Consider the following 12,134-nt stretch of genomic DNA (forward strand, 5'->3'; position numbering starts at 1 on the left):
GATATTACAACTGAGAGACTTTTGAATGAAGGGTGCATTACTTAAAGGAAACACAAACACACACACTATCTACTATCTATGATTATTTATTAAACACCAACACTGAAAAACTGAAATTAAAGCACACATTGCCTAAAACCAACAGTCACTTTTTGCTTATATATAAAAAAGGGAAAATAAATAACTTGCACTTTTGGAAATAAAATTCATTATTTTCCAAGTTTTTTATATTAAAAGTAAAAAAAGCAGCATCTCTAAATAAAATAACTCTTGTATATCCTGCAAATAATATTTCATACAGTGCATTTCTTGGATCTTCTGTCAATATTTTAATGTAAATAATAATTTGGATGTAATGGAAAATATGCCATCTTAAGGAATCTCTGGCGCAACTTCCAATCATTGTCAATGTAGTGCAAAAGTAAGGCGAGGGGTATGCAACCAGCCTTAAAGGAATGTTGTCACATGACTTCACATGCGGTAGGGAAAGTAATTGAAAAAAATTGAGCTGGAAAAATTAGATCGATTATAGGTTCTGAATTTCGATTACTTTTTGATTAATCGCCGAGCCCTAACCTCAGTTTACAAAAACAAAAGTTATAAAGGTTTGGAACAACTTGAGCATGAGTAAATGGGTGAAAAAATTTTCATGTGTGAGTGAACTATTTCCTTAACAGGTTTAAAATATGTCACCTTTCATGTTTTTTTTTTTTTTTTTTTTGCTTGGGTCATGCACAGGTTTATTTCTTCATAACTCCATGCAGTCACATATGTGAAATATTCTTCACATTGAGCAATCAAAATTAAAGTGTGAAACCCATCCACATTTTTTTAACTGCTATGAATAGCTTTGCTTGGAGAAAGCAACAAATGTGTTGTGGTCCATTAGCATAAAATGTAAGTTAAGTGTAAAATACATTTTTAATACAGTATATTAGGCGGTTTTTCAAATAGGTTTTTGAATGCAAATGAAATATTCTCTAGCCCTCTGGTGTTCTAAAGGCACTCACATGTTTGTGGTTGTGATGTGACAGCTGTGTTTAGCTCTCCTGACAGTCCTCTGATAAATCACTCACAGTTAAAGTCATGGCCTTTCAGAGTTTCATCTTAAGCTCTTTTAAATGCTTGTACTGAGAGTGTGAACAATGTGCCCGCTGCTGGACACATTCCAGTGACCCTCTCTCCACGGTTATTTAGTTAAACCAACACAGCACAGCATTTAACTGTGTGCTTTAGCTGACCTGTTGACGTTACTCTGCACCATGTGTTGTTGGAAAAGCACTCCTTAGCTGAATATTGGAGGAAATATTGGTAGGGGTGTTCTAAATCAGGGTTTATGTAAATGCAAGACTCTCTTTGGTTGTATGGTCATTTGTAATGGGTATAAAAAAGATCGTATATGAAAAATATGTTGATAAGCACCATAGAATCTCACCTCTGAAAAGACTGAGACCTCTGAAAAGATAGGATTCAGTCTACTTCCAAATGAATTCTGATAGTGCTAGTTTAAAACTGAGACCTCTTGCTTTTTAGATTTTTTTTTGTTTTATTTCCAGTCCTAAAAACAAGACAAACAAGCAAGACTATCCAAAAATTCTTAAATTAAGATGCAAAAATACTGTTTTTTCAGAAATAATGTCAAAATGAAGTAAGTTTTCCCTTAAAGCTTAATAATCTGCCATTGGGGAAAGCAAAATAATCTTATTTATCTTAATCTTGTATAAAGCAAAAACAGGATTATTTTTGCTTACCAAATTGGCAAATTTTTTCAAATATAAAGCAATGTTTTTTGCTTGTCTGGAAAATGGTGCTTGATTTTAAGACTTTTTAGTTATTTGGACTAGAAACAAGACAAACTCTAAGTAAGAAAAACATTTTTTGCAGTGAACCGATGCAATCCTAAAACCCTAGACTCAGTTAAAAGGAAAAGTTAAGTTGGCAAATTGAAAAGCTAATGAACTCAATTATAAAATGAAATGTAACTATATTGAATAATAACCCTGCATGTGAGTTTAAGTGGATAATGTAACAGCTGTGTATATCTGTGTCCGCTTTCAGGTGTTTCTTGCATCTCTAAATTTGCTTCGAATGATTCTGAGTGAGTTTATTCCCAACCATCAGCTGGGCAAATCTGAAACCAGTCACTGCGTGGAACAGACTTGGACCAATCTGATCTCCAGAGCCGGAGACTCCACTTCAAGACTCAGAACGCCGGCTATCACCTTCATACAGGTTAGTGAGAAATTCTGAAATGCTTTATCTGAATATATGTGTAGCGAAGCGGTTCTCGCATGTTTTCAGGTTATAAAGTGCGATGAGGAAAATTTCCATTGGAAAAATGTCAACTGAAGAGCACATCAACTTGACTGGTAAAGCTCTATATGGCATTTGATGATGACTTGACTGACTAAGAATCTTCATAGGTGACTGGAAGGGAATTCTTTTGAAGGCATTGTGTACATTTATGGCCCAGAGCGTTCAGATGTACAGTATTTATGGTTTTCTGTATGCATGAATGATGACCTTTTAATGTAACCCTGCTGTGAGATTCCCTCATTTCACTGAGCCATCATCATCAACTGGATTTACATAAACAGGTATAACAGGTATGCTTTAATGACTCCTCAAGATCTGTGTTTATTGTCTTTGGATCTCCTTCATTCTACTGTACTTCTTAAATTCATTGGCATACAGTGGGGGAAATAAGTATTCAACATGTCACCATTTTTCTCAGAAAACATATTTTTAAAGGTGCTGTTGACTTGCGTAATTTTCACCAGATGTTGGTAACAACCAAAGAAATACAAATATGAAAAGAAAACAAATCTAATTAGTTTACAAGTTAAGTTATGTGTAATAAAATGAAATGACACAGGAAATAAGTATTAAACACATGAAGAAAGGGAGGTGTAAAAAGGCAGTGAAAGCCCAGACAGCAGCTGAAATCTCTCAGTAGTTTTTTAGCGATTCTTTGTCCTTTATCATTGTAAACTAAAATTAGCTGCTTTAGTCCAACATCTACATTATCAGGGTGATGAAGATGAAACTGTGGTGGACATTTCAGCAAGATAATGATCCAAAAGACAGTCAAGGAAACTCAAATTATTTCAGAGAAATAAAATCAAGCTGTAGAATGGCCCAGATGATCACCTGACTTGGAATCCAATAGAAAATACAAAATAAAGATCAGCTTGGATAGATGAAACCCACAGAACCATCAAGATTTTTACACTCTGTTGAAATCACACCTGAGACTTCATTCTCAACTTGAGTCATCTTTAACTTTAACGCACTGGGGCACTGCTATCACCAAAAAAGCCTTTTATATATAATATTAAATACATTTCAGTTGATCAGTGTGTCATTCCATTGTTATTACACATAACATTTTTTGTCATATTTTTAAATGTGTATTGTTGGGGTTTTTACCAAAATCTGGTTCAATACCATGTCAACATGCCCTTTGGAAATATTATTCCCTGGAAAAAACATCATATTTTTTACCACCACTGTATCAGTCTCTGAAATGGAAATTCTAAAAAGGTCTTTGCTGAACTAAACCTATAATTTGACAAATGCCATAAAGTGCTTAAGTTAAAATCATACTCTTTTTGCTATGTTGGATAGGAAGGGCAGCAAACAGTGTTTACTTGTTAATTGGACTACATTCTTCCTCTATGTAGCTTTACTGAACATTTCTAGTCTTTGAAATATCCGATTACACGTTTGGTCATGCATACATGAAAACTGCAGCTCACCTCTGCAAATTGAAGGTAAAAACCTGCTGTAGCTCCATTATAACTGTCAATTTAAATTTAATTAGCATATTATTACATGTATACAGATAAAAGATAACCAGAGTTACAACCACTGCAGGCTTTTAGATTGTATATCACAAGTACAATATATGTGTAGAAAGCAGGTCCCAGGTGGACTGACATGTTCAGGTTGCCATTTCTAAAGAACTTCATCTTCAAAGAATCATCAGTTTCTGTTTGATAAGGATGAGAATGTTTTACTTACCTGGGATCTGAATGTGTTTTATTTCCTGGTTATTCATTAACATCTGCAATTACTTTATTATTCGAATAGAACCATATTTAAATGGATAGTTTACCCCAAAAAATAAAAATGTGATCATATTGTACTCACCCTTAACTTGTTTCAAGTCTTTATGGTTTTTGTTCTTCTATTTAATAGAAAAGAAGCTATTTTGAAGAATGCTGAAAACCTGTAACCATTGACTTTCATAGCATTTGTTTATCCTACTAAGGAAGTCAAAAGTTACCAGTTTTCAGCTTTCTTCAGAATAAGAGAAAAAGGAAACTCATAAATGTTTGGAACCACTTAAGGGGGATTAAATAACTTGCACATTTTAATTTTGCATGAACCATCCCTTTACAAAATAAAAAAGTTACAAATAATATTCTTATTTATTAAATTTCTGTCATGAGTTTTTTTTTTTAGGCAAGGCAAGGCAAGTTTATTTATATAGCACATTTCATACACAGTGGCAATTCAAAGTGCTTTACATAAACAGGAATAAAAGAAACAAGTATAAGAGAAATAAAAACAAATAAAAATAAAATAAAATAAATAAAAATATAAGATGATAAAATGTGTTATAAAAGAATTAAAAAGAAGAGAAAAACATAGTAGTTCGATCTGTCGGACGTAGCACAGTGCTCATTCAGTAAAGGCACCGCTAAACAGATGTGTTTTCAGTCTTGATTTGAATGTCCCTAATGTTGGAGCACATCTGATCATTTCTGGAAGCTGATTCCAGCAGCGAGGGGCGTAGTAGCTGAAAGCCGATTCACCCTGCTTTTAGTAAATTCAGAGATCATTAAGCACAATTATTTCCATTTGTATTATAAACCGTTTGTTCAACAGTATAAAATCATTGTTTTATAACCACACCAGGTACAATATGTCCTCGCAACCCTGCTGGGATATGAATCACATCTTTTTCAGACGCATTTATTTATTTCTTTTTGATTGACTGATGTTGGTACAGATTGTCTGTCTGTCACCATTGTGTGGGAAGACATCATTGTACTTTTGCCCTCATGTTCAAAAAGATATGTGACTCATACTTCTTGTCAAAAGCCACACCTTGCCGTGAACAATTTAGAGTCAAACTCTAATGTCAAGATCTTAACATGTTACCAAGCCATCAACACCACATTATCCTTTACATCTCTCCCAGCCAATACATATTTATCCATTACTGTCTTGGAAAATTGCCTTTATTGTCTGTTTAAAAGGACGTACACAGTTATGAGCTGTCATTTTGATGTGATGTGTACGGTTTATATGCGTGTCTGACACAACAATTATAATGTAACTTTATGGAAATGAGCAATAATGTAGAAAAGATATTTAAACTGAAATTTAAAGCAAAAATAGACTAATGCATCTATCAGTTAAATGTTAAATTAAAATGAAGTCCATTAAATGTAAAGTAATTATATATTGTAATCTAACAGTTGGGTTTGTTCATATTGGACCCAAATATAGGTTGAAACAAAGCAGCATTTTTGCAGTATATGATATAATTTTTGTGTCCTGTATTCAGTGTAGGCTAGATGGACAAGTTAATAATGGCATGAGCAATTTTCCCCTACTATATGATGTAAGAAACTAATCTATTATGATTCACTATCTGATTCATTCATCTTATTTTCGTCTGCATTTCTTATTTACGGTCAGTAATTCAGTGGCTGTTTTTAGTTTGGAAGCCTATTAATAATATTGGGACAACAAGCAGCATGAACTAGAATATCTACACACAAACACACAACATCCCCCAGCCATAGAACTGCTGGGAAATATATTAATTGAAATATTATATATTAAATGTTAAATTAATTATTAATGTTGTTGCATACTCCAAATCTTCTATTCAAGCACCCCATAAATTACCATGATAAGAAAGAAAATGACAGTTCAACATTGTTTTCTGCTGGATTCCTGGTCCTATGGGACTTTCTGGTAATGAATTGGCAGATGAGAGTGACAGAATGTTTCATTTCTCCCTCTTTATAAATCTATAATTATTTTGTGCATATACAAGAAATGGAACGGCTTTATAAATGATAAACAGCAAGAGATCAACCCGAGCATAAATGAAAGACACTTTTCAAATGTGATTTTTAGACTAGGCATGACTAAATTGTGTATACTAGATGCCAAACTGGTCACTCTAGGATGACTCATTTGTAAAAACATTTTGTTAGAATGCAAGATTTGACACACTACTAGATTTTATACTGAGGGTACTTTGATGGAAGTTTCTAAAAATGTCTTTCCAGGAAGAATTTAACATTTATCAAATATCGAAGTGAAAATTTGAATTGAATGTTTTTAATGTGGGGCGTCACATCGACGCAGTGGGTAGCACAATGGTTTGAGCTTCGCTGGTTCGAGCTTAGGCTGGGTCGGTTGTCATTTGTGTGGAGTTTGCATGTCTCCCCGTGTTCGCGTGGGTTTCCTTCAGGTGCTCCGGGTCTCCCACAGTCTTCCCAGTATTAGGTTGTGGCTGGAAGGGCATCTGCTGTGTAAAAACATATACTGGATAAGTTGGTGGTTCATTCTGCTGTGGCGATCCCTGATTAACAAAGGGACTAAGCCGAAAAAGAAAATGAATGAATGAATGTTTTAATGTAAAAGTTTACGTTTTTTTTGTTTTCTTTTTTACTGATATATGAAGATGTTGTTGTTATTATGTAGTATGTATTTATCTGTATTAACCTTTTTATGAGATATGAGCCATAAGTTGCTGTTGTGGAAATAAACAAAAAATGTATTAATATTATATTAAAAATACATGTTCCAAACCTTTTTGACTTTCTTTTTTCTGTTGAACACAAAAGAAGATATTTTGAAAAATGTTGGAAACCAGTAACCATTGAAACTTGAATGATTTAGTTTTTCCACTAAGGAAGTCAGTGGTTACAGGTTTGTAACATTTTTTCAAAAGATTTTCTTTTGTGTTCAACAGAAAATGGAAACCCATAAAGGTTTTGCATAACTTGAGAGTGAAGAAATAGATTTTCATTTTTGACTTTAAAAACATTATGTTCTTTGTCTTTGTCTAATGCTAGCTTGTGGATTTGTTTGCAGGAAATGGCCTTGTTTAAGGAGGTGAGAGCGATCCAGATGGTTCCTGTGGAGCTGGTCAGACCCATGCAGAGCAGTGTGCCTGCTAGACTGGCACTGAGCAGACTGGAACTGATTGAGAAGCTTCTAGAACAGCTGGGCACCAAGGACTCTGGCTTCACCCTTGACAGCATCATGCGGGTATTGGCCCAACTTCCCCTTTTTCTGAGATGATCTCACTGGGTGTCAGCTCAGTGGCCCTCTGTTTAGTCATGATGTGGACTTGAAGTTTTAAAAAGATTTTTAAGCCACAGTAGCTTAAACTAAAATTGGCTGGTTTGATTTGTTCACCACAAGAGACACGAAGTAGACTAAAGACCACACAAGCACTGACTGCCATTGGCTGGTGTTTAAGGGATAGTCCACCCAAAAATGAAAATGTACTCAGTATTTACTCGCCCTCAAATGGTTTCAAACCTTTGTGCTTGTTTTTTTTCTGTTGAATACAAAAGAAGATATTTTGAAGAAAGCTGAAAACCTGTAACCATTGACTCTACAGCAAAAACAAATACAGTAGAAGTCAATGGTTACATGTTTCCATCTTTCTTCAAAATATCTCTTTTTGTGTTCAGCCAAAAAGAAGAAACTCAAACCGGTTTGAAACAAGTAATGGGTGATTAAATGATGACAAAATTTTCAGTTTTGGGTGAACTATCCCTTTTAGTGTTTGTAATGGGTACAAACCTATATTCTGCTTTAACCTCCAAGATCACATTCAAATATTTTTAAATAATTTTTTTGTGGATGAAATATCACCAATTTAACCTTTTTGAGACCTAAAGGTTAATATAATTCTCAAAGGTATCAAAGATTCTTGAGGGCTTCATTAGACTGAACACAAAGTGGCCTTTGTATGACGGAGTGGGTGTAGTCAATTCTACGTAATGTCTGTTACCATTAGTTTCTCCGAAATGACACAAGACTGTTCTGACAGCCAGCTTCATATCTATGGCACAGTTAATGAAAGTCATTCTTAATCTCTCTGTCCCAGCACTTAATATGTTGTTATACTTCCCTATTTTCTCTCAGTTGCAGAATTTCAGTTTTTTTTTCTTTAAGCATCTGTGAAGCATGAAGTGTGTTTGCAATGCAAACGAGTGAGACAAATGCTACAGAGACTGTGAAATTTCACAGGGATGCGCAACACACACTCACTGAGCTTTGAGTCTGAAATCCAAATGGACTTGTATTAAAACAACAGCTTTTGCTTATTTTGTATGTCAGCTTGGAAGATTTAGATCTTTCTAAAGGCCTGAGGTCATATTTTCATTCACATGGTTTGGTTGGATATGTTGATAATATTTAAATATTTTCAATAACTATAGAAAAATCTTTCTAAGTTAAAAATATTTAAAACTAATATTGAATCAAACACATCCATTTGCCCATTATACATTCAAATTAACTTATAATAACACCTTTAAATGGTATCATTAGTACAGTGCAAAGTGAAAACTGCACATTTATAATACTTAGATGCTTTAATTCACCTGTAGTGTTTAAAATGTTTGCTTTTGGTGTTTAATAAGTCATTTGTAGACACAATATTGCAGAATTGTATTATTAGTCATTAATTGTTTTTGACAATAATTATGAGCCTAACAGTATAAGGCAAATGATTAACCCTTGTGTAAAATTTGATTAATTTTATTTTTATAAAAGTTTTAATAGGTATTCACAATACTTTGTAAATAAATGATTTTTTTACATAACTTTTGGGCTTTACAAATGTTTGCCATTGTAAGCCTTTGTTGTATAAATGAAAGCCATTTGGATTTTCTCTAGACAAGTCATACAGGTTTCCAAGAGTAAATACAGTGCCATTTAAAGGATTAACTAGGTTAATCAGCTTAACCAGGCAAGTTGGGTTATTTAGCAAGTAATTGGACAACCATAGTTTGTTCTGTAGCCAGTTGTGACAATATTGACTTTAATATTCATTTTTAAATATGTATGTAACCCACCGGTCCTACTGCACCCAACCCGGTCTGAGCTGGGATCGAACCGATGCCATAGTCTTACGCTAGTCTTTAGCTTCCTTGTTAGAGCAACTGACTCCCATACAAAGAATTGCCAGTTCGATTCCAGCTCAGATCATGTTGGGTGCAGTAGGTCTGGTGGGTTACAAGTGGGGGCTCTTCCGGGATGGGAGTGAAGTTTGGGGGGGGGGGGGGGGGGGGCTATCTATCAAAGTGCTATGCAAGTAAACCTCACTCTTCTGATCTCTAAAGTTGCTCTAGCGACAGATGCTAGAGGCCATGGTCTTTACCCTCCTTGTTAGAGCAACCAACTCTCACACGAAGAATTGCTGGTTGGATCCCAGCTCAGACTGGGTTGGTGTGCAGTAGGGCCAGTGGGTTACATTTATATAAAATTCTTTTTAAAATATTTAATAATACTTTTGTTGTATGGATAAAATCCATCTAAATTTTTCCGAGACATACATGTTATACAGGTTTCCAAGAGTACATAAACGACAGGTGGATTTTGTTTATTTATTTAAAACACTTTTATTCAATCATTCATTCCTTAACATTTAGCTTTTTTTCATTTTTGTACAAACAGAATCATCTCCCAGTTCCTCATATTTATTGGGTCTCTCTTTTATTTTGAGCATTTTCATTGGCGATCTCCTACTGAATGGTTGCTGTAGGTTACATGCAGGGATGGCTGCTAAATGCCTATCGCATGCTGGTTTCCCGGGAGATGAGATGGGCTTCAGGGCGCAGTGAGAGGCGATTGGGTTTCCTGTAATTAAAATGAAAGATCCAGAGCCTGGGGGCACATGAATGTGATCTGTGTATGGGGAAGGGGAGAAAGGAAAGTGAAGAGACAAATATTTTTAATATAGTCACTAGAGTTTACATAAAGTCATTGTTTTATGTGTTGTAAATGAAGTCGATGAAAATGATATGTTTATTAGAAATATAGAATTTATTATTATTTTTAATATATATGTTTAAGTTACTCTAGGTATTCACTACTGTTCAAAGGTTTATAGGTTGTTGTTTTTTTTTAAAAGAACATCTCTTATGCTTCATTGCTACATTGGCTGCGTTCATTTAATCAAAATTACTGTGAAAACAATAGTATTATGTACTATTATAACAATAAATTGCTTTGGAAAGTATTTTAAAATAGTAACTGCTGTTTCTTTACCATTTTAAAATATTTTCTAGTATAATTAATTCCTGTGATGGACAAGGTGAAATTTCTAGGCTTCAGTTTCACATGATTCTTCTTCAGAAAAAAAGAAGTGCTTCATAAATGTTTCCTGTTATTATCAATGTTGGAAACATTTAAAGGCATAGCTCACCCAAAAATGTCAATTTTAGAACCATTTGCTCATTCAAGTATTTCCAGTCCTTTGATTATGACACAAAAGATATTTTGAAGAATGTTGTAAGCTAAAAGCCACTGACGTCTGTAGTAGTGAAAAATACCATGAAGTCAAAGGCTACTGGTTACTAATATTCTTGAAAAGAGCTTTTGTTTAACAGAAGAAAGAAACTTAAACAGGTTTGGAACAAGTGGAGGGGTAGTAAATGATGACAGAAGTCAACTATCCCTTTAATATTTGTTTGTGGAAGCTCTGATACATTAAGTTCTTTGGTGAATTAATTTTTTTTGTGCAAGTCATATCACTTTGAATTCATTTAATCCATCCTTGGTGAATAAAAGTATTATTTCTCTCAAACTTTCAAAAAAATGTGGCCATTTGTTATGAATAGTTTTCTATGTTCACCAATGGCTTTTTAAATAAGTCAATTGTGTATTACGTGTGTTGTTAGTTTCTGACAGGTGGATTGGAGCACAGTTCTGCCTCAGTGAGGGAACTTTCCATGAGACTTGTCCAGACTGTGTACCGTCTTCATGGTAAACCAGTTCTGAATTATCTGCCACCTGATGACTCCAGCACGCGTAAAAACGTCCTCTACAAGAACCTTTTTGACTCGCTTGCCAAGTTAGATGGAACAACCATCAACACACAGGTAAACTGGTCTTAATAACGTCTTTATCTTTGAGCTTCATAATTGAAATGTTTGAAATATTAATGTGTGGGCTAAAAAGAATGTTTTTAGTTTTAAGAGTCTCACTTTCATTTCAGAAGTCAAAAAAGGGGGCAGAACGAGACGACGGTGAGAGAGAGAAAGAGGAAATCAGGAGCTTACAGGAGCAGCTTGCGGTCCTGAAGGAGATCAGTGTAGGTTAAATAATAATATTAATTCATTCATTTTCTCTTCAGCTTAGTCCCTTTATTATTCTAGGGTTGCCACAGTGGAATGAACCACCAACTTATCCAGCATATGTTTTACGCAGCGGATGCTCTTCCAGCTGCAACTCATCACTGGGAAACATCCATACACACTTATACACACACATACACTATGGACAATTTAGCTTACACAAATTCACCTATACCATATGTCTTTGGACTTGTGTGGGAAACCAGACCACCCGGAGGAAACCCACGCGAAAACAGGGAGAACATGCAAACTCCACACAGAAATGCCAACTGACTCAGCCAAGACTCGAACCAGCGACCTTCTTGCTGTGAGGCAATCATGCTACCCACTGCTCCACTGTAACCCTAATAATATTATTGATAAATTATATTTGTGATGCGCTTTTCTTAAACTCAAAGAGCTACAAGATATACAACAACTAATAAAATCAAATAAGAATGTATAAAATCCCTGTAACAAGCCAAAAATCACACTACAATAATCAATAAAGCAATAAATAAGCAAAAGATTATAAATTGCATAAAAGTGACAGTGATAATCCCAAATTAAATGCTTTGCTAAAAAGATCTGTCTTTAGAAGCTTTTTAGTCAAAGTTGGATTAATTAGTTTTTAGTTTAATTGTCTTTTAATGCTGAAGCTAAATGGTCTTCTTTATGGTTAACATTGACATTCTCATATATGAAAGGTCATTTGGAGAATTAGATGTACGGTGCAGTACTGAGATG

The 12,134-nt window shown here is 34.5% G+C and overlaps 1 protein-coding gene across 2 annotated transcripts in view; it reads left to right on the forward strand.

Moving 5' to 3' along the window:
* The window catches only part of cep104 (centrosomal protein 104), a 32,553-nt gene that overhangs the window by 12,950 nt on the left and 7,469 nt on the right, over positions 1–12,134 (forward strand). For both annotated transcript variants that reach the window (XM_056463713.1, XM_056463714.1), the window contains exons 12-15: positions 2,059–2,232; positions 7,126–7,302; positions 10,953–11,153; positions 11,270–11,365. In XM_056463713.1, the coding sequence (XP_056319688.1) occupies positions 2,059–2,232; positions 7,126–7,302; positions 10,953–11,153; positions 11,270–11,365 (648 nt within the window). The remainder of the gene's footprint in view (positions 1–2,058; positions 2,233–7,125; positions 7,303–10,952; positions 11,154–11,269; positions 11,366–12,134) is intronic.

The sequence above is a fragment of the Danio aesculapii genome, chromosome 8 (assembly GCF_903798145.1).
Source record: "Danio aesculapii chromosome 8, fDanAes4.1, whole genome shotgun sequence".
Taxonomy (NCBI): Eukaryota; Metazoa; Chordata; class Actinopteri; order Cypriniformes; family Danionidae; genus Danio; species Danio aesculapii.